The following is a 24625-nucleotide window of genomic DNA, read 5'->3' as shown; positions in this document are numbered from 1 at the left end:
AACCACACAACTTTATCTCACCGACAACCACAGCCTTATCTCACCAACCACACATCCTTATCTCACCAACCACACAACTTTATCTCACCGACAACCACAGCCTTATCTCACCAACCACACATCCTTATCTCACCAACCACACATCCTTATCTCACCAACCACACAACTTTATCTCACCAACCACACAACCTTATCTCACCGACAACCACACATCCTTATCTCACCAACCACACAACTTTATCTCACCGACAACCACAGCCTTATCTCACCAACCACACATCCTTATCTCACCAACCACACAACCTTATCTCACCAACCACACAACCTTATCTCACCGACAACCACACATCCTTATCTCACCAACCACACAACTTTATCTCACCGACAACCACAGCCTTATCTCACCAACCACACATCCTTATCTCACCAACCACACATCCTTATCTCACCAACCACACAACCTTATCTCACCAACCACACAACTTTATCTCACCAACCACACAACCTTATCTCACCGACAACCACACATCCTTATCTCACCAACCACACAACTTTATCTCACCGACAACCACAGCCTTATCTCACCAACCACACATCCTTATCTCACCAACCACACAACCTTATCTCACCAACCACACAACCTTATCTCACCGACAACCACACATCCTTATCTCACCAACCACACAACTTTATCTCACCGATAACCACAGCCTTATCTCACCAACCACACATCCTTATCTCACCAACCACACATCCTTATCTCACCAACCACACAACCTTATCTCACCGACAACCACACAACCTTATCTCACCGACAACCACACATCCTTATCTCACCGACAACCACAGCCTTATCTCACCAACCACACAACCTTATCTCACCAACCACACAACCTTATCTCACCAACCACACAACCTTATCTCACCGACAACCACACAACCTTATCTCACCGACAACCACACAACCTTATCCCACCGACAACCACACATGAGACTGAAGTTCATTGCACTTGTGTGACGCCCCCGTTAGCCATGTCGATATGTGCTTGGGGAAATGTTTAAAATGTGACATTAAAAAATCATAGCAGAATATCACATTAAGCTGAAGGCGCTCTCTTTTATCATGTTTTTGATGCCTCCTGTTTATAAAATTGCAAAAACATTTTTCTTATTTTATTGGTCTTAGTTAATTATTCCCATGTCGGCCATTTACTATGTTGGCCGTTTGTCATGTCGGTGTTCCTTTAACCATTTGACCTCATCGGATAAGCCACATGTCTGTAGTGGCCAGTGAATGTCCAATCCTTTCTTCGGCCACGGTGCGGATTAAGGTCTCGAGGTCCAGTATGTAACTAGCAGGCCGGACCCACAAGGTCCAGTATGTAACTAGCACCACATGACCCACAAGGTCCAGTATGTAACTAGCACCACATGACCCACAAGGTCCAGTATGTAACTAGCACCACATGACCCACAAGGTCCAGTATGTAACTAGCACCACATGACCCACAAGGTCCAGTATGTAACTAGCACCACATGACCCACAAGGTCCAGTATGTAACTAGCACCACATGACCCACAAGGTCCAGTATGTAACTAGCACCACATGACCCACAAGGTCCAGTATGTAACTAGCACCACATGACCCACAAGGTCCAGTATGTAACTAGCACCACATGACCCACAAGGTCCAGTATGTAACTAGCACCACATGACCCACAAGGTCCAGTATGTAACTAGCACCACATGACCCACAAGGTCCAGTATGTAACTAGCACCACATGACCCACAAGGTCCAGTATGTAACTAGCACCACATGACCCACAAGGTCCAGTATGTAACTAGCACCACATGACCCACAAGGTCCAGTATGTAACTAGCACCACATGACCCACAAGGTCCAGTATGTAACTAGCACCACATGACCCACAAGGTCCAGTATGTAACTAGCACCACATGACCAGGCCGGACCCACAGTGCCCCAGCAGGACCTGACCAGTCCAGGACACAAATTCCGTCAGAAAAACTTTTTCATTTCCTGGTTTGTCATTCACTCAAAGCCCCCCCCCCCCCCCCCCCCCCCCCCTCCGCTCTACCACACTCACCCATGACGCGTAGAAATGACCATTGTTGTTGACCATTTCTTGATCTACAGTTAATTTACTGACGTTGTTACAAAACTCTGGTCATGAGGTCTATCTGGTCACGAGGTCTAGCAGAATCAAATCTGTGTCACTGAGGTCAGGCTGACATGATGGAACGCTCAAACTTTTCAACTCACGTCTGCTAGAGTTGTGTCGCCTGCTGGATGACGTCATACGTGTCGTATTTCACGTTTCTCAATATTTAAGTTTCAAGTTAATTTTTTTAGAGTTTTAATTAGCCCACGTTAAAACACATTTCGGTAAAAATGTCTACTACCCCCCCCCCCCCCATCAAATATCTGATAGCATGGGCTGGGTGTTTATGTACCCGGCCTTTGATGATGCTAATAATTAGCTGCTTCGGTAATTAGCTGCTTCTATAATTATCAGGCACGTTGCTATGTCAAGGTTAATTTTGTTGATCTCTCACAGTAGGCATCTGGAGTTTAGGGTCAGAGGTTAAGGGGAGTGGTCAGCTAGAGTACATGGGGTCAGAGGTTAAGAGAAGGGGTCAGCTACTGTACATGGGGTCATCTAGACTATGGGGACAGTGGAGTCAACCTGTGTAACATGGTTCCCAGAAAATTACGCAAACAGAAAATTGCGAAAAAAGAAAATTGCGATAAAAGAAAATTGCGAAAAAAGAAAATTGCGAAAAAAGAAAATTGCAAAATACAAACTAGTTATAATAGTAAACTTTATGCTGCAATGTACTTGTGGTTATACTTTGACTAGCTGCATACCCGTGCTCCGCCACGGTAAATCTTTTTTAAATGTACCAACTTGGGAACAGAACAAAACCAAACACAATACAAAGACAACACAAACACAAAAGAAAACACAAACGCAAACACAACACAAAAGAAAACACAAACACAAACGCCTGATTTAAGAAAACAAAAATGCCTTTGTGTACTTTTTTGTGCGCAGTTTTCCGTTGCGCATCTTTTCAGTCACCATGAAGCATCATTGACCGTAACTTTCCAGTCACCATGAAGCATCATTGACCGTAACTTTCCTGTCACCATGTAGCATCATTGACCGTAACTTTCCAGTCACCATGTAGCATCATTGACCGTAACTTTCCAGTCACCGTGTAGCATCTATGACCGTAAGCATGAACTCGATAATGTTAGACCTCTGGTTAGGGTTAGCTCAAGTTCCGGTTCAACTTGTCAGCTGGGTTAAACCAGCCAGTGGCACGAGCCCCACTCCCCCCCCCCCCCCCCCCACCTTCGGGTCCCTGCGCAGCGTCACGACGAGTCGAACTAATCTGTTGTGTCGTGGGGGTGGGGGAGGGGGTGGGGGGAGGGGCTAACTACATTAGAGAAGGGGGTGAGTGGACCACAGACAACCACATGGAGCATTTAGCCGTGTTCTCAAGGTCAAGGTCGGGCCTTTATCGGTCAGTGGGTGGACAGTTGTTGTTGTCAGTAGTCACTAGCTGTAAAAATGGAAGCTATATAATCTAATATAAACTTTCACTTCCGTAGCATGTACTTTGATTGTACTCAATTTTGACCTACTTCTAATGCAGCGATCTCGTTCAAACTTTCTAAATACGTTCCACTTCGATGACAATACAAGCATATCTTTTTTAAAAAAAATGTAATTGCATGTTTAATTTGTCATTAAAATAATCGTCTCTCAGATATCGCGAGCTGCTGCTGATGGCGTTTCACGGCAAATATTTTTAGTCGTGTCGTCTTCATTAATCAGGAATCAGTAAAAAGAATAAGATAATAAAACTAATTTGCTTTCTTTCATAAAAGCTTTTGTCGCTAAAATATGTTACAGATTTCATGAGCGACAAAAGCTTTTATGAAAAAAAAAGCAAATTAGTTTTTATTTTTTAAATATTCAGTGCATTTGTAAGCTTGATGCTATAAAGGTTTTTTTTTATAAAGCAATATTTGCTTTATAACCAAATTTATTTTCTAAGCAGTGTACACGATTTAATGGGCCTGAAAAAGCTTCCAGACTAGTCTCGGTTGTGTTCTTTGGTGCAGACTTTACGTTGCTTAAATATGACCAATACTTGAAGATGACATGTCTTGAAGATGACATGGCTTAAAGATGACATGACATGAAGATGACATGAAATTAAGATGACATGTCTTGAAGATGATATGAAGATGACATGACTTGAAGATGACATGACTTAAAGATGACATGGCTTAAAGATGACATGGCTTGAAGATGACATGACTTGAAGATGACATGACTTGAAGATGACATGGCTTGAAGATGACATGACTTGAAGATGACATGACTTGAAGATGATATGACTTATAAAGCAAGCTATGGTCCCAAGTTAGGACTAGCGTCCAATCAAAATGACAAATGACAATGTCACAAAAAGATTGTGTAAGAATGGACTTGAAGAAACAATCGGACGATTCTGACGTAATTTCTGACCTTGAATTGTGTCTAAAAATAGCACTTCCTGTTTAGTAGACCTATCACGTGACATTTTGTACTGGAACCGCCCAATCATTTGCATGCAATTAAACTTTACTTTGACAAAGCTAGTTCCGCCTTGAACCACTTCCGCCGGACGTGACGTTTATCACAGTTTGTGGGGAGAAGATTGCCACCCCGAGACTAGACTACGTCATTACCCGCAAAAGGTTGTTTGATTTCTCTCCCTTAGTTTGATGTTTGATTTCTCTCCCTTAGTTTGATGTTGTTTGATTTCTCTCCCTTAGTTTGATGTTGTTTGATTTCTCTCCCTTAGTTTGATGTTGTTTGATTTCTCTCCCATAGTTTGATGTTGTTTGATTTCTCTCCCTTAGTTTGATGTTGTTTGATTTCTCTCCCTTAGTTTGATGTTGTTTCCCCTGCATTCAATTGGTCGCTTTCATTACCACATACAACATACACCGCTTCCATTACCACATACAACATACACCGCTTCCATTACCACATACAACATACACCGCTTCCATTACCACATACAACATACACCGCTTCCATTACCACATACAACATACACCGCTTCCATTACCACATACAACATACACCGCTTCCATTACCACATACAACATACCCGGCACTTTAAAACTTTCCGTTTCTCACATCAGTGGTGATGTGTACATGGTGATGTGTACGTGGTGATGTGTACATCATTACTCCCGCATCACGCCAGTAGTGATGATGTATTGATCCTCACATCACAACAGTATCTGATGTGACATCCTAAATGAATTTTTACTTCATCAGCCACTTACATCCACCATTCTTACAAGCGTTAAGATATATGGGTCTTCCATACAATCTTGTAAGCATGTAGGTTTTCCATACAATCTTGTAAGCATGTAGGTTTTCCATACAATCTTGTAAGCATGTAGGTTTTCCATACAATCTCGTAGCATGTAGGTTTTCCATACAATCGTGTAGCATGTAGGTTTTCCATACAATCTTGTAAGCATGCAGGTCTTCCATACAATCTTGTAGCATGTAGGTCTTCCATACAATCTTGTAGCATGTAGGTCTTCCATACAATCTTGTAGCATGTAGGTCTGCCATACAATCTTGTAGCATGTAGGTCTTCCATACAATCTTGTAGCATGTAGGTCTTCCACAGACTATTGCAATTTAAGTTCCGTTTAAGTAAACCTTCTTTTAGTGGAGAAACTTTCTGTGGTTTAACTGTCCAGGTAAAAAATTGACCCTGACAGCGAGAATTGATGTGCTGTATTGACAGCGAGAATTGATGTGCTGTATTGACAGCGAGAATTGATGTGCTGTATTGACAGCGAGAATTGATGTGCTGTATTGACAGCGAGAATTGATGTGCTGTATTGACAGCGAGAATTGATGTGCTGTATTGACAGCGAGAATTGATGTGCTGTATTGACAGCGAGAATTGATGCGCTGTATTGACAGCGAGAATTAATGTGCTGTATTGACAGCGAGAATTGATGTGCTGTATTGACAGCGAGAATTGATGTGCTGTATTGACCGCGAGAATTGATGTGCTGTATTGATCAATAAAGACTCCAGTTGGCCAGGACAAAGAGTCCAATGCAAATGGCGACATTGTAGAAGCTAATGGTGGAAATTTAAACAGCTGGGGCTGACCGCCATACAGGGTGGCCACAGTACAGGGTGGCCACAATACAGGGTGGCCACAATACAGGGTGGCCAATTATTGTCTGACAGGGTGACATGTTTTATTACAGGAACCAAAAAAGCTTTAAAAACTCTGGACACGATGAGCTACTCACTGTTAAAAACTCTGGACACGATGAGCTACTCACTGTTAAAAACTCTGGACACGATGAGCTACTCACTGTTAAAAACTCTGGACACGATGAGCTACTCACTGTTAAAAACTCTGGACACGATGAGCTACTCACTGTTAAAAACTCTGGACACGATGAGCTACTCACTGTTAAAAACTCTGGACACGATGAGCTACTCACTGTTAAAAACTCTGGACACGATGAGCTACTCACTGTTAAAATTCTGGACACGATGAGCTACTCACTGTTAAAAACTCTGGACACGATGAGCTACTCACTGTTAAAAACTCTGGACACGATGAGCTACTCACTGTTAAAAACTCTGGACACGATGAGCTACTCACTGTTAAAAACTCTGGACACGATGAGCTACTCACTGTTAAAAACTCTGGACACGATGAGCTACTCACTGTTAAAAACTCTGGACACGATGAGCTACTCTCGCTGTCTTATTTAACCTCGTCACTCTCGGCGACTCGTCCAGTCAGTTAATGGAGTAGCCTCGTTCAGGAAGGCCAGACTAAATAAATTTACAAAATGGCCAGACTAAATAACTTTACAAAATGGCCAGACTAAATAAAGTGACAAACTGGCCAATCTAAGTAACTCACAAAATGGCCAGACTACATAAAGTGACAAAATGGCTCGTCTAAATAAAGCGACAAGCATGCTGCCCCCCCCCCCCCCCCCCTTCTTCCTAAACTGTTTTTGTCCTCTAACACTCTAACACAACTAGCCAACATGTCCATTAGAGAAAAGTGTTCCCGGGAGGGGGTGAGAAGGCAAAGAAAAAATGGCAGTCGTGTAACCAGGAGATGTCAGCGGAAACTTTGATGGCAAAAAATATGTTTACAAGTCAAAAAAATAATAATCACGTGATATTTTTTAACATGTCTGATCGGGAGTTACACGTAGGACTAGAGTGTGACGCCACTCCCACACGTAGGACTAGAGTGACGTCACTCCCACACGTAGGACTAGAGTGTGACGCCACCCCCACACGTAGGACTAGAGTGTGACGTCACTCCCACACGTAGGACTAGAGTGTGACGCCACTCCCACACGTAGGAGCAGAGTGTGACGCCACCCCCACACGTAGGACTAGAGTGTGACGCTACTCCCACACGTAGGACTAGAGTGTGACGCCACTTCCACAAGAGTCACCGGGTGAGATTTGAGGGGGTCGGGAGTCACCTATTATAAGAACTGTAAGCCTTACTGTTTTCCAATCAGGCCACAATCACTGAAACCATCCAGATATAATGAAACAACCCACATTCACTTAAAAACAACCCACAATCACTGAAACCACCCACATTCACTTAAAAACAACCCACAATCATTGAAACCACCCACATTCACTGAAACCACCCACATTCACTTAAAAACAACCCACAATCACTAAAACCACCCACATTCACTTAAAAACAACCCACAATCACTGAAACCACCCACATTCACTTAAAAACAACCCACAATCACTGAAACCACCCAAAATCACTGAAACCACCCACATTCACTTAAAAACAACCCACAATCATTGAAACCACCCACAATCACTGAAACCACCCACATTCACTTAAAAACAACCCACAATCACTGAAACCACCTAAAATCACTGAAACCACCCACATTCACTTAAAAAACAAACCCACAATCATTGAAACCACCCAAAATCACTGCAACCACCCACAATCATTGAAACCACCCACAATCACTGAAACCACCCACATTCACTTAAAAACAACCCACAATCACTGAAACCACCCAAAATCACTGAAACCACCCACATTCACTTAAAAAACAAACCCACAATCATTGAAACCACCCAAAATCACTGCAACCACCCACAATCATTGAAACCACCCACAATCACTGCAACCACCCACAATCACTGAAACCACCCACATTCACTTAAAAAACAAACCCACAATCATTGAAGCCACCCACAATCACTGCAACCACCCACAATCATTGAAACTACCCACAATCACTGCAACCACCCACAATCATTGAAACCACCCACATTTACTTAAAAACAACCCACAATCATTGAAACCACCCACATTCACTGAAACCACCCACATTCACTTAAAAACAACCCCCAATCACTAAAACCACCCACATTCACTGAAACCACCCACATTCACTTAAAAACAACCCACAATCATTGAAACCACCCACAATCACTGAAACCACCCACATTCACTTAAAAACAACCCACAATCACTGAAACCACCCAAAATCACTGAAACCACCCACATTCACTTAAAAAACAAACCCACAATCATTGAAACCACCCAAAATCACTGCAACCACCCACAATCATTGAAACCACCCACAATCACTGAAACCACCCACATTCACTTAAAAACAACCCACAATCACTGAAACCACCCAAAATCACTGAAACCACCCACATTCACTTAAAAAACAAACCCACAATCATTGAAACCACCCAAAATCACTGCAACCACCCACAATCATTGAAACCACCCACAATCACTGCAACCACCCACAATCACTGAAACCACCCACATTCACTTAAAAAACAAACCCACAATCATTGAAGCCACCCACAATCACTGCAACCACCCACAATCATTGAAACTACCCACAATCACTGAAACCACCCACAATCACTGAAACCACCCACATTCACTTAAAAACCACCCACAATCACTGAAACCACCCACAATCACTGAAACCACCCACATTCACTTAAAAACCACCCACAATCATTGAAACCACCCACAATCACCGAAACCACCCACATTCACTTAAAAAACAAACCCACAATCATTGAAACCACCCACAATCACTGCAACCACCCACAATCATTGAAACTACCCACAATCATTGAAACCACCCACAATCATTGAAACCACCCACAATCACTGAAACCACCCACATTCACTTAAAAACCACCCACAATCACTGAAACCACCCACAATCATTGAAACCACCCACAATCACTTAAAAACAACCCACAATCACTGAAACCACCCACATTCACTTAAAAACCACCCACAATCACTGAATCCACCCACAATCACTGAAACCACCCACATTCCCTTAAAAACCACCCACAATCACTGAAACCACCCACAATCACTCGATGTAAACTGCGGTAAACAAAACGAGGCGAGAACAGGATGCGCCATGTGGGCGGTATCACCAGGGAGAGAACAAAAATACCAGGGGAGTGCGAGAAGTTGTGAGAGATTTTATTTATTGTCTGAGTGGCTGCTCCAGGTGGGATTCTCTGCCCCCTCCCCAGCCCCCTCGCCCAACCCCCTCGCCTGTTCCAGGTGAGAAATAGTGATGAGCTCTCAAATGATAAATGTAAATAAAATAAAGGGCGAGATACTATCGCACCTAAAGCAATGCTATATGCACATTTGGGATATATATATATATATATATATATATATATATATATATATATATATATATATATATATATATATATATATATATATATATATATATATATATATATATATATATATATATATATATATATATATATATATATATATATATATATATATATATATCTCCATCTGATCTTGTTCCAGGTGATGTAGTCGTCTCGACAGACTGAGCTGAGATGGATTTGAACCAGGAGACCACCATGAACACAACTGGCAACAGCACCCAGTTCGTGTACACTGGCGCCACCATCGTCTCCCCCATCCTGATGTGTCTGGCTGGACTGGTAAGTAGCGGTCAATTGGTCATGTGTGTCTGGTGAGTCAAGGTCAATTGGTCATGTGTGTCTGGTCAGTCAAGGTCAATTGGTCATGTGTGTCTGGTGACGTCAAGGTCAATTGGTCATGTGTGTCTGGTGACGTCAAGGTCAATTGGTCATGTGTGTCTGGTGAGTCAAGGTCAATTGGTCATGTGTGTCTGGTGACGTCAAGGTCAATTGGTCATGTGTGTCTGGTGAGTCAAGGTCAATTGGTCATGTGTGTCTGGTGAGTCAAGGTCAATTGGTCATGTGTGTCTGGTGACGTCACATTCCTCTCGCCCCTCCTCCCCACCAGCCCCTCCCCCTCACCTATTTGTGTTACCTGCTAACCACCGTGTCTACTAATCCAATTACCTGACCCAAGTTGTTGTGCTGTGTTTTTTATGTTTACCCAAAAAATGCTGACGTCACAGGGCGTACAGCCACAAGATTTAGGCAAAATGTCAAAAAGGTTAATGACCCTAATCAAACGTTTTTCATCGGCTGTACATTCTGTGATTGTAATCAATTAAATTAAACTCATCGAGTCATTATTTTTTTAAATTTAACAAACTGGCATAAATATCTGATTGATGTAAATATATGACTGATTTGAATATCTGACTGATGTAAATATATGACTGATGTAAATATATGACTGATGTAAATATATGACTGATGTAAATATATGACTGATGTAAATATATGACTGATTTGAATATCTGACTGATGTAAATATATGACTGATTTGAATATCTGACTGATGTAAATATATGACTGATTTGAATATCTGACTGATGTAAATATATGACTGATGTGAATATATGACTGATGTAAATATATGACTGATTTGAATATCTGACTGATGTAACAGTCTAGATTTTAAAATTATTGGCATTCAGACCGCTTCCAGTCTCTCAAGAACCCCGTCACCCCACCAAACACCCCGTCACCCCACCAAACACCCCGTCACATCACCAAACGCCCCACCGCCCCACTATCGTAACACCCCACTAACCAACCACCTTAACACCCCACCACCCCACTATCGTAACACCCCACTAACCAACCACCTTAACGCCCCACCACCCCACTATCGTAACACCCCACTAACCAACCACCTTAACACCCCACCACCCCACTATCGTAACACCCCACTAACCAACCACCTTAACACCCCACCACCCCACTATCGTAACACCCCACTAACCAACCACCTTAACACCCCACCACCCCACTATCGTAACACCCCACTAACCAACCACCTTAACACCCCACCACCCCACTATCGTAACACCCCACTAACCAACCACCTTAACACCCCATCACCCCACACCAGTAATACCCCAGCCAAAAAAACGCAGATGACGTAGGCTACTGTTCCTAATGGAGTTTACTATCCTATAACAAAACTAAGCTTTGCTGTCTTTTTTATTTAACATCACATCATTTGTTTAAAATACAACACGTTTGTAAAAACCTGTAGAGCCTGTTGGTTATAGTTAAAAGTGGTCCCTTATGAGCTTTGACCCAGTGCGTAGAAAAAAAGTATACACAGTCAGAAATGACACCACACATGACATGACACCACACATCGTGTTGACTGTGACCAAGGTTAATGTATGCAAATATATGCAAGACAAAGTATAATTGCTCAGACTTGCCCATCTAGGTGTCAAAGGTAGACTTTATGGTGTTTAGGTGTCAAAGGTAGACTTCATGGTGTTTAGGTGTCAAAGGTAGACTTTATGGTGTTTAGGTGTCAAAGGTAGACTTTATGGTGTTTTTGTACACTTCCGGTTTCATACCCTTTCTGTCGAGATTTTTTTTCTTGGCACTGTGTTGAACTTCCGGTGTAAACTTGAAGGCCGTGTCCTTGCCGAACCCATTTCCTGTACAATAACGCATGCGCAGTGGGTGCAGCGACCGAATATCGATCTCAAGTATCGAGTCCTGGGCAATAAAAAGTGAATTATGAAAACAAGGGGAGATAATCTACTGGCCACTACTTGACGGAGTTTTTCTGTTGATATAGTGGCCAGCGGAAATGGCGCGCTGGGCTTTTTATAGCTCTGATAATCGAATTGGAAATCCCCCCCCCCCCCCCCCCCCCAGGTTGTGTGACGTTTTACTAAATCTCGGCTGTAGGCGGCACTTTATTGCCGTCATGTTTGCCGTAGGTAGAAAAGCAAACGACCAACGTTTTTTGAACCCACACAATCTGCTAGCCTGGCATCGCCCCCCCCCCACACGTAACTACCGCCCCCCCCCCCCCCACACGTAACTACCGCCCCCCCCCCACCTCATAGACACACACAGACAAACCACACACATTGTCTTAAGTAGGTTACATGGTTTTTTTCCAGTACCTAATTTTTAACATAAACTTAACAGGGTTGGGATTAACAGAACAGCAACCATCACAGCATCGTACAGCTCCCAATTAACTACTTACAGCTCCCAATAAACTAGCTTACAGCTCCCAATAAACTAACCTACAGCTCCCAATTAACTATCTACAGCTCCCAATAAATTTACTTACAGCTCCCAATAAACTATCTACAGCTCCCAATAAACTAACTACAGCTCCCAATAAACTAACCTACAGCTCCCAATAAACTAACTACAGCTCCCAATCAACTAACTACAGCTCCCAATAAACTAACTACAGCTCCCAATCAACTAACTACAGCTCCCAATAAACTAACTTACAGCTTCCAAATAACTTGGAGCTGTACACGTGTAAACAGAGTTTCTCCACGGTCAAATTTTACGACAGTAATTACAGGGTTAGTTAACAGCTTTCATCACACTGAGGGGGGGGGGGGGAACGTTTGCACTAGCTGATTGTCTCGCTAAGTCGGTCGTGGTGTGGGTGGTGGAGATGGTGTGTGAGTGGTGGTGGTGTGTGAGGTGGTGAGTGAGTGGTGGGGATGTTGGTGGTGTGAGTGGTGGGGATGTTGGTGGTGGTGGTGTGAGTGGTAGTAGTGTGAGTGGTGGAGATGGTGGTGGTGGTGTGTGAGTGGTGGGGATGGTGGTGGTGGGGATGGTGGTGGTGGTGTGTGAGTGATGGTGGTGGTGTGTGTGTGTGTGTGGTGATGTGGTTTGAGATGGTGGTGGTGTGAGTTGTGGGGTGGTGATGATGGTGCTAGTTGGTGATGCAGGTCAGTGCTGCTGGTGTATTGATTCACTGACTTCGTGATGCTACCAGACTGGATTCTGTTTTTATAACTCGCTGTAAAACATTTTCATTCAATGTTTCCTATAAACATTTTTTTTGGTCAAGCGTTTTTTTTAAAACATCGGCCTAATCGCACGATAATTTGTGGTTTAGCCGTGGGACTGTTCTGACAACTATTCGGGTACTCGCACGTGACCTAGTTTGTGGAGACCCCGTTAGACCCGGATGTACCATAATATTTTGGGTTACCTGGACAGGAGCGGATTATCTCAACCGATTAGCCGGCGCTACCCCATCCCATAGCACAAACCCTTCATTTCCTACCCCAGAAATTAGCACTCATTAACTCTTCCTTCCAGCCACGCGCTAATTATAGTTTGCCCTGAAGGTGAAGGTCGGAAACAGCAGACGATGCTCGAGTTAAACGAGTTAAAGTTCTTGAGCCGCGGCAGACGGCAGCTGGGTTAGGGGAGAAGACTGTTAGGTGGGGAATTTTAACATTTTAACCATGTGAAAATAGGTTTGGTATTTGGACGGATGATGAAAGGAAGGCATTATCCGAGGAACAGATTAGTCAATGAACAGATTAGTCAGGCAACAGATTAGTCAGGGAACAGATTAATCGAGGAAACTGTTATTAGAGGGACAAATTAGTCGTAAATCAAATTAGAATAGGAACTGATTAGTCTAGGTGCAAATTTGTCGTGGAACAAATTAGTCGAGGAACGCATAAGTCAAACAATCGACGTTTAGTCAAGCCAAGACAAATAGGTCTAAAATAGATAAACCAAATACCTTTACAGTAAAAACTACTGGCTGACTGCCGAATGTTCTAAAACTTTTGTCTGGCAAAAATGTTGCTGGCTTGAAATATTTAAGACAGAAATCTTGTGATGTTGTGCTGTGATGTAAGTCTAGTTGTGATGTGGGTCTAGTTGTGATGTGGGTCTAGTTGTGGTGTGGGTCTAGTTGTGATGTGGGTCTAGTTGTGATGTGGGTCTAGTTGTGATGTGGGTCTAGTTGTGATGTGGGTCTACTTGTGATGTGGGTCTAGTTGTGATGTGGGTCTACTTGTGATGTGGGTCTAGTTGTGATGTGGGTCTAGTTGTGATGTTGTGGTGTGATGTGGGTCTAGTTGTGATGTGGGGCTAGTTGTGATGTGGGTCTAGTTGTGATGTGGGTCTAGTTGTGATGTGGGTCTAGTTGTGATGTGGGTCTAGTTGTGATGTGGGTCTAGTTGTGATGTGGGTCTAGTTGTGATGTGGGTCTAGTTGTGATGTGGGTCTAGTTGTGATGTGGGTCTAGTTGTGATGTGGGGCTAGTTGTGATGTGGGGCTAGTTGTGATGTGGGTCTAGTTGTGATGTTGTGGTGTGATGTGGGTCTAGTTGTGATGTGGGTCTAGTTGTGATGTGGGTCTACTTGTGATGTGGGTCTAGTTGTGATGTGGGTCTAGTTGTGATGTGGGTCTAGTTGTGATGTGGGTCTAGTTGTGATGTGGGTCTAGTTGTGATGTGGGTCTAGTTGTGATGTGGGTCTAGTTGTGATGTGGGTCTAGTTGTGATGTGGGTCTAGTTGTGATGTGGGTCTAGTTGTGATGTGGGTCTAGTTGTGATGTGGGGCTAGTTGTGATGTGGGGCTAGTTGTGATGTGGGTCTAGTTGTGATGTGGGTCTAGTTGTGATGTGGGTCTAGTTGTGATATGGGTCTAGTTGTGATGTGGGTCTAGTTGTGATGTGGGTCTAGTTGTGATGTGGGTCTAGTTGTGATGTGGGTCTAGTTGTGATGTGGGTCTAGTTGTGATGTGGGTCTAGTTGTGATGTTGTGGTGTGATGTGGGTCTAGTTGTGATGTGGGTCTAGTTGTGATGTGGGTCTAGTTGTGATGTGGGTCTAGTTGTGATGTGGGTCTAGTTGTGATGTGTGTCTAGTTGTGATGTTGTGGTGTGATGTGGGTCTAGTTGTGATGTGGGTCTAGTTGTGATGTGGGTCTAGTTGTGATGTGGGTCTAGTTGTGATGTGGGTCTAGTTGTGATGTGGGTCTAGTTGTGATGTGGGTCTAGTTGTGATGTGGGTCTAGTTGTGATGTGGGTCTAGTTGTGATGTGGGTCTAGTTGTGATGTGGGGCTAGTTGTGATGTGGGGCTAGTTGTGATGTGGGTCTAGTTGTGATGTGGGGCTAGTTGTGATGTGGGGCTAGTTGTGATGTGGGGCTAGTTGTGATGTGGGGCTAGTTGTGATGTGGGGCTAGTTGTGATGTGGGGCTAGTTGTGATGTGGGGCTAGTTGTGATGTGGGGCTAGTTGTGATGTGGGGCTAGTTGTGATGTGGGGCTAGTTGTGATGTGGGGCTAGTTGTGATGTGGGGCTAGTTGTGATGTGGGGCTAGTTGTGATGTGGGGCTAGTTGTGATGTGGGGCTAGTTGTGATGTGGGGCTAGTTGTGATGTGGGGCTAGTTGTGATGTGGGGCTAGTTGTGATGTGGGGCTAGTTGTGATGTGGGGCTAGTTGTGATGTGGGGCTAGTTGTGATGTGGGGCTAGTTGTGATGTGGGGCTAGTTGTGATGTTGTGGTGTGATGTGGGTCTAGTTGTGATGTGGGTCTAGTTGTGATGTGGGGCTAGTTAAGATGTGGGGCTAGTTGTGATGTGGGGCTAGTTGTGATGTGGGGCTAGTTGTGATGTGGGTCTAGTTGTGATGTGGGGCTAGTTAAGATGTGGGGCTAGTTGTGATGTGGGGCTAGTTGTGATGTGGGGCTAGTTAAGATGTGGGGCTTCATACAAACAATGGTTGGGGTCCACTCACATACACGCATCTGCATTGGACAAATATGCAAATAAGGCTAAAAATAAGCGCATGGCCGTTGTATGCTAAAACTGCCATTAAACAAGTCACGTGGTTTAAAATCTCTTAGGATTTGGAGTCATGGGGTAGTCTTAGAGAAATCAATTTCGTCATGAGACATCCTAGCGTGAAATATGGTAATTAAATTAACCTGATTGACAGCGCATGACAACAATAATAGTTGATTACATGGGTCATCATGGGTCGCCATAATAGTTGATTACATGGGTCATCATGAGTCGCCATAATAGTTGATTACATGGGTCAACATGGGTCGCCATATAAGTTGATTACATGGGTCATCATGGGTCGCCATAATAGTTGATTTCATGGGTCGCCATAATAGTTGATTACATGGGTCAGCATGGGTCGCCATAAAGTTGATTACATGGGTCAACATGGGTCGCCATAATAGTTGATTACATGGGTCAATGTGAGCCATACTCAGGTATCGTAACATTAAAGTTCTCTATCAGCCCAAAGGATCCATCGGGAAAATCCGTTTACTTGTTTCTTGACTTTGGCCTTTTGACGGTATGAAGTGGTCAACATTATGCCCAGCCGCCTTTACTTCACCTAAGTGAGTCAGGTACCCATTAAAGCTGGGTGGACTCAGGTAGGTCCTGCAGACTCGTCAGGACCGAGATTCGAACTCGAGACTAGGGTTAGAAGTGAGTGCTCTACCAAATGACCACGCCGTCCCATCTTACAACAGCTGCATCCGTATAGCAGACATCAAATCTGGAAACGACCCCGAGATGACCTCTGACTTTTGACCCCTTGCAGGTGGGCAACATCCTGGCCCTGAAGATCCTCCACAGGAGCCGCATGGAGTCCCAGAGGTTGATGTTCCACAGTCTGGTGGCGGGGCTGGTGTGGAACGATCTCATCGGCATCGTCCTCACCACACCGGTCACGCTGGCGTCGTACATTAACGACATTCAGGTGTGTTACGTCTCGTGGTCACGTGACATTTGATAGTCAAAGGTCAATGCGATTTGAACTTTATGTTGTTTGTGAATTATTTAGAAATAAATTTGTTTTTAAAATGTTAAAAACCTAAGGAAGGGAGGAAGTGACTTTAGTTCAGGTATGTTTTTGAATTGTATAATAATGTATTCATGATGTATTCATGATGTATTCATGATGTGTTGATGTTTAGATGCCCGGGGGTCAGCACCTGTGCAGGTTTAACGGATTCATCATGATCTGCTTTGGGCTGACCACGCCCCTGATTGTGAGCGCCATGGCCATCGAGCGGTTTCTGTTCGTCAAGTACACCTTCTTCTACACCAAACACTGCGCTCCTGGGGCCGCGCGCCTCGTCATGCTGGTCATCTGGGGCTTCGTGCTCTTCTTCGGTCTGCTGCCCATGTTCGGCTTCGGTGAATACGTCCTGCAGTATCCAAAGACCTGGTGCTTTCTCAACTTCCGGTAAGTCTTGGTGCTTTCTCAACTTCCGGTAAGTCTTGGTGCTTGTTCAACTTCCGATAAGTCTTGGTGCTTTCTTAATTTCCGGTAAGTCTTGGTGCTTTCTCGACTTCCGGTAAGTCTTGGTGCTTTCTCAACTTCCGGTAAGTCTTGGTACTTGTTCAACTTCCGGTAAGTCTTGGTGCTTTTTCAACTTCCGGTAAGTCTTGGTGCTTGTTCAACTTCCGGTAAGTCTTGGTGCTTGTTCAACTTCCGGTAAGTCTTGGTGCTTGTTCAACTTCCGGTAAGTCTTGGTGCTTTCTCAACTTCCGGTAAGTCTTGGTGCTTGTTCAACTTCCGTTTAGTGTGGGTGTTCAACCAGCTATAACTACAGCCAATGTGTTCTCAACACCCACTTGTACGCTTCTAACGCTTTAGACATTCTCAGCTGTGTTAGCCAGGACGGGGGAAGAAGAGATGGGTCAATATTAGAGTCTAAAGAAATTGTTGAGTTTCTCTGTCTCAATGTCTAGACATGTATCTGAAAATTGTGTCCTCTCATCTATTTTTAGCTTCGATTCTTTTATTATCAGCACAGATTGACGGAAACAAAAATAGCACAACAACATACATTCGATAAAAACAATATGTAAATGTCTGACTACTAATTAAATATAGCCATGCATAAATTAATTAAACACCAGTATAATTAGAAACAGCACGTGCCGACAGTTAAACAGCTGACCTCTCGCTCACCTTTTAATGTACACGAGTGAATGGATGACGTCATTAGTTTATATCACGTGATGACGTCCAGCATGCTTGCACGCGAGGTCTGAATAAATCAGTTCAATCATTCAATGATTGTCTTGGTCATCTGTTGGCCGGTTAGTGCCAGCTGTGTGACCACGTGACCAGATGTGTGACCACGTGACCAGATGTGTGACCACATGACCAGATGTGTGACCACGTGACAGTGTAACCACTTGACCAGCTGTGTGACCACGTGACAGTGTGACCAGCTAAGCAATACAAAGACAGAAGGAGGGAGAGAGAAAGGGAGAGAAAACGAAATGCCAAGTGGAAGCAACCGATCACGTACAGTTCCGACAAACTCCCACTACCCACTACCCCTCTCCCTACCACCACCCCACATTTCCCCCACTCCCAACCATAGAACGCGTCATCCTGCTGTCATGTTATATTGAATTAGATCCAGTGGATCAGATGAGGTCGGAAATATGTGACCCATGTGGGTCAGTCCTAGACGCTCGTGTGGTATGTGTGGGTCAACGTGTGGGTCAACGTGTGGGTCAACGTGTGGGTCAACGTGTGGGTCAACGTGTGGGTCAACGTGTGGGTCAACGTGTGGGTCAGTCGTTACGACGATGACGGTGGGGATGACAGTTGACCTCTGGATGATGATTTAGCCCACAGTCTTCTGTGTTGTAGTGGGGAGAGATGGGCTAACATTGTAGTGGGGAGAGATGGGCTAACATTGTAGTGGGAAGAGATGGGCTAACATTGTAGTGGGGAGAGATGGGCTAACATTGTAGTGGGGAGAGATGGGCTAACATTGTAGTGGAGAGAGATGGGCTAACATTGTAGTGGGGAGAGATGGGCTAACATTGTAGTGGGGAGAGATGGGCTAACATTGTAGTGGGGAGAGATGGGCTAACATTGTAGTGGGGAGAGATGGGCTAACATTGTAGTGGGGAGAGATGGGCTAACATTGTAGTGGGGAGAGATGGGCTAACATTGTAGTGGGGAGAGATGGGCTAACATTGTAGTGGGGAGAGATGGGCTAACATTGTACTGGGGAGAGATGGGCTAACATTGTAGTGGGGAGAGATGGGCTAACATTGTAGTGGGGAGAGATGGGCTAACATTGTAGTGGGGAGAGATGGGCTAACATTGTAGTGGGGAGAGATGGGCTAACATTGTAGTGGGGAGAGATGGGCTAACATTGTAGTGGGGAGAGATGGGCTAACATTGTAGTGGGGAGAGATGGGCTAACATTGTAGTGGGGAGAGATGGGCTAACATTGTAGTGGGGAGAGATGGGCTAACATTGTAGTGGGGAGAGATGGGCTAACATTGTAGTGGGGAGAGATGGGCTAACATTGTAGTGGGGAGAGATGGGCTAACATTGTAGTGGGGAGAGATGGGCTAACATTGTAGTGGGGAGAGATGGGCTAACATTGTAGTGGGGAGAGATGGGCTAACATTGTAGTGGGGAGAGATGGGCTAACATTGTAGTGGGGAGAGATGGGCTAACATTGTAGTGGGGAGAGATGGGCTAACATTGTAGTGGGGAGAGATGGGCTAACATTGTAGTGGGGAGAGATGGGCTAACATTGTAGTGGGGAGAGAGATGGGCTAACATTGTAGTGGGGAGAGATGGGCTAACATTGTAGTGGGGAGAGATGGGCTAACATTGTAGTGGGGAGAGATGGGCTAACATTGTAGTGGGGAGAGATGGGCTAACATTGTAGTGGGGAGAGATGGGCTAACATTGTAGTGGGGAGAGATGGGCTAACATTGTAGTGGGGAGAGATGGGCTAACATCGTAGTGGGGAGAGATGGGCTAACATCGTAGTGGGGAGAGATGGGCTAACATCGTAGTGGGGAGAGATGGGCTAACATTGTAGTGGGGACAGATGGGCTAACATTGTAGTGGGGAGAGATGGGCTAACATTGTAGTGGGGAGAGATGGGCTAACATCGTAGTGGAGAGAGATGGGCTAACATTGTAGTGGGGAGAGATGGGCTAACATTGTAGTGGGGAGAGATGGGCTAACATTGTAGTGGGGAGAGATGGGCTAACATTGTAGTGGGGAGAGATGGGCTAACATTGTAGTGGGGAGAGATGGGCTAACATTGTAGTGGAGAGAGATGGGCTAACATTGTAGTGGAGAGAGATGGGCTAACATTGTAGTGGGGAGAGATGGGCTAACATTGTAGTGGGGAGAGATGGGCTAACATTGTAGTGGAGAGAGATGGGCTAACATTGTAGTGGAGAGAGATGGGCTAACATTGTAGTGGGGAGAGATGGGCTAACATTGTAGTGGGGAGAGATGGGCTAACATTGTAGTGGTAAAACCGGGCTGTAGGCTACAACCCTGACCAGCATCCTCCCTTCCCACCCACAACTCCTCAACTGACCTTGGAATTAGCACACATCCCGACCCCCATAAGCCAACACCGACTGCAGACCACCTCCACCCCCACAGATACCCCCCCCCCTCCATGCAACCCACTGTCGTGACGAGCTGGCCAGATACATCACCCCGCCCTTTAAACGGTCACGTGATTTATGCAAATGTCTGCTGACGTCACATTATTTCTCTGCACAAACTTGGCATATTGGCACGTCCTGTACTTAGCTGCACAAACTTGACGCGAACATATAAAATCTTATTGTTACAACAAAGTTTGAGCCCCCCCCCCCCCCTTGTGTCCCCAGGACGAGCAATCCCGTGACCGCGGCCTACGGCTACCTGTACTCACTGCTGAACCTGCTGCTGGTGCTGGTGATGGTGGTGTGTAACCTGGTGGTTGTGGCCACACTGGCGCGGGTTCGAGACTACCGCAGGAAACACAGCACAGGCAGCACCAACAGCGTCATCATGGCGGACTCGGTGCTGGAGGACACGGCTAGACAGCAGGTAAACACGGCTAGACAGCAGGTAAACACGGCTAGACAGCAGGTAAACACGGCTAGACAGCAGGTAAACACGGCTAGACAGCAGGTAAACACGGCTAGACAGCAGGTAAACGCGGCTAGACAGCAGGTAAACACGGCTAGACAGCAGGTAAACGCGGCTAGACAGCAGGTAAACACGGCTAGACAGCAGGTAAACGCGGCTAGACAGCAGGTAAACACGGCTAGACAGCAGGTAAACACGGCTAGACAGCAGGTAAACACGGCTAGACGGCAGGTAAACACGGCTAGACGGCAGGTAAACACGGCTAGACAGCAGGTAAACACGGCTAGACAGCAGGTAAACACGGCTAGACAGCAGGTAAACTTTGACAGATAGCAGGTAAACTTTGACAGACGTCAGGTAAAGTTTGACAGACAGCAGGTAAACTTTGACAGACGGCAGGTAAACTTTGACAGACGTCAGGTAAACTTTGACAGACGTCAGGTAAAGTTTGACAGACAGCAGACTTTTGTTTGACTTGTGACATGTTAGCCATGACCTTTGACCTACGACCTTTGACCTAGCTGATGTGGGACCTGTATGTTGACAGGCCATGGCCAAGAGAAGAAAACAGAAAGACATCGAGCTGCAGATGATAGTCGTCATGTGCGCCATCACCACCATCTTCGCCGTCTGCTGGGCCCCGCTCATGGTGAGTACTCAATCACGTGATGCCGATCACATGATGCCGACTCATGTTAGGGGTTAGACCCCCACCACCCCCACTCTTGTGTGACTTCATAAATAAGCACAGAGAGACAATCCTAGATGTGGCCATGTTTAACTTTACCTTGACACCCCCGTGCTAGACACCCCTAAGCTAGACACCCCTATGCTAGACACCCCTATGCTAGACGCCCCTATGCTATAAACCCCTATTCTATACACCCCTTTGCTAGGCACCCCTATGCTAGACACCCCTATGACACCCTTATGCTAGACACCCCTATGCTAGACAACCCTATGCTAGACTCCCCTATGCTAGACACCCCTATGCTAGACACCCTATGCTATACACCCCTATGCTAGACACACCTATGCTATACACCCCTATGACACCCCTATGCTATACACCCCTATGACACCCCTATGCTAGACACCCCTATGCTAGACACCCCTATGACACCCCTATGCTAGACACCCCTATGACACCCCTATGCTATACACCCCTATGACACCTCTATGACACCCCTATGCTAGACACTCTTATATTGATCCACAAAGCGACACTACTGTCCCACTGACCACCGACTGAATCACACGAAGGGAAATAACCAAGTAAAATCCTTTAGGCGCCCATATCACTTTGTCCCTGGTCTAGTGTTATATATGATCGATCTTGACATTCAGCCACCCCCCCCCCACACACACACACATCGCTGGAACTGATGTCTACAATAACGCTTGACCACAGACAGGAGTGCCAGATAGATGCGGGGGCGTGCCAGAGAAAGTGGGGGCGTGCCAGAGAAAGTGGGGGCGTGCTAGAGAAAGTGGGGGCGTGCCAGAGAAAGTGGGGGCGTGCCAGAGAAAGTGGGGGCGTGCCAGAGAAAGTGGGGGCGTGCCAGAGAAAGTGGGGGCGTGCTAGAGAAAGTGGGGGGCGTGCTAGAGAAAGTGGGGGCGTGCCAGAGAAAGTGGGGGCGTGCTGGAGAAAGTGGGGGCGTGCCAGAGAAAGTGGGGGCGTGTCACATAGTTGCCTGATTAAACGAATGTTTAACTATCGTTTAATTTGACAACTGGATAGATTACACCGTTTAATTGAATAAGCCCCCCCCCGCTCCCACCACATCAAGCGGGCCAATCGTTAGCGATCTGCCATTATCTCTAAGTGGCAGCCTCCAATGTCAGCATGACCTGCCGCCTACACAGTTTGATTGGCGGATAAAAAAAACTTAGATACATTGTGAACTGTAACCCCAACCCACTTTTTCACCACGAGTGCACGCTTTAATCACCTTACCCTGACGTCAGTTGACCTTTTTTGTTCTGATGTCACTTGACCTCTCTGTCCAGGGGTAAGTTGACCTCTCTGTCCAGGGGTCAGTTGACCTCTCTGTCCAGGGGTCAGTTGACCTCTCTGTCCAGGGGTCGCATGGCCAGACGACCATGGTTGGACCAGTCGAGGACAGATAACTATGGCGTGTGATCGATCAGCTTTGGTGGACCCAATAATCCTGATCATGTTTATCGATCTAACAACTCGAGACCACAAAAAATCGATAGTTGGCTTTAGTCACGTGGTTCGTGGTGACATAGTAGCTGTCTTTTGTCAGTCTGACAAAACTGGTTGGACGGGTCACGGCAGTCTGACAAAACTGGTTGGACGGGTCACGTCAGTCTGACAAAACTGGTTGGACGGGTCACGTCAGTCTGACAAAACTGGTTGGACGGGTCACGTCAGTCTGACAAAACTGGTTGGACGGGTCACGTCAGTCTGACAAAACTGGTTGGACGGGTCACGTCAGTCTGACAAAACTGGTTGGACGGGTCACGTCAGTCTGACAAAACTGGTTGGACGGGTCACGTCAGTCTGACAAAACTGGTTGGACGGGTCACGTCAGTCTGACAAAACTGGTTGGACGGGTCACGTCAGTCTGACAAAACTGGTTGGACGGGTCACGTCAGTCTGACAAAACTGGTTGGACGGGTCACGTCAGTCTGACAAAACTGGTTGGACGGGTCACGTCAGTCTGACAAAACTGGTTGGACATGTCACGTCAGTCTGACAAATAAGAGCGGTGTTTGGGGCTACAGGTACCCCATCACACCCATCCTGAGGGCTACAGGTACCCCATCACACCCATCCTACAGGTACCCCATCACACCCATCCTACAGGTACCCCATCACACCCATCCTACAGGTACCCCATCACACCAATCCTACAGGTACCCCATCACACCAATCCTACAGGTACCCCATCACATCCATCCTGAGGGCTACAGGTACCCCATCACATCCATCCTGAGGGCTACAGGTACCCCATCACACCCATCCTGAGGGCTACAGGTACCCCATCCCATCCATCCTACAGGTACCCCATCACACCCATCCTACAGGTACCCCATCACACCCATCCTACAGGTACCCCATCACATCCATCCTACAGGTACCCCATCACACCAATCCTACAGGTACCCCATCACACCAATCCTACAGGTACCCCATCACACCCATCCTACAGGTACCCCATCACACCAATCCTACAGGTACCTCATCACACCCATCCTACAGGTACCCCATCACACCCATCCTGAGGGCTACAGGTACCCCATCACACCCATCCTACAGGTACCCCATCACACCCATCCTACAGGTACCCCATCACACCCATCCTACAGGTACCCCATCACACCAATCCTACAGGTACCT

General features: G+C 45.7%; 1 protein-coding gene across 1 annotated transcript in view; it reads left to right on the top strand.

Annotated features, from left to right (window-relative positions):
* Positions 1-24625, top strand: part of LOC131937907 (uncharacterized) — a 39538-nt gene that overhangs the window by 6542 nt on the left and 8371 nt on the right. Inside the window, exons 2-6 of the mRNA XM_059295626.1 lie at positions 9973-10112; positions 16927-17085; positions 17303-17574; positions 21015-21216; positions 21806-21907. Coding sequence (XP_059151609.1) covers positions 10005-10112; positions 16927-17085; positions 17303-17574; positions 21015-21216; positions 21806-21907 — 843 coding nt within the window. The 5' untranslated portion in view covers positions 9973-10004. The remainder of the gene's footprint in view (positions 1-9972; positions 10113-16926; positions 17086-17302; positions 17575-21014; positions 21217-21805; positions 21908-24625) is intronic.

This window comes from Physella acuta, unplaced genomic scaffold (assembly GCF_028476545.2).
Source record: "Physella acuta isolate Inbredline_101_S28 unplaced genomic scaffold, ASM2847654v3 ptg000225l, whole genome shotgun sequence".
Lineage (NCBI taxonomy): Eukaryota > Metazoa > Mollusca > Gastropoda > Physidae > Physella > Physella acuta.
Note: the sequence above shows the minus strand (reverse complement) of the source record. Positions and strands in the feature narration are given on the sequence as shown.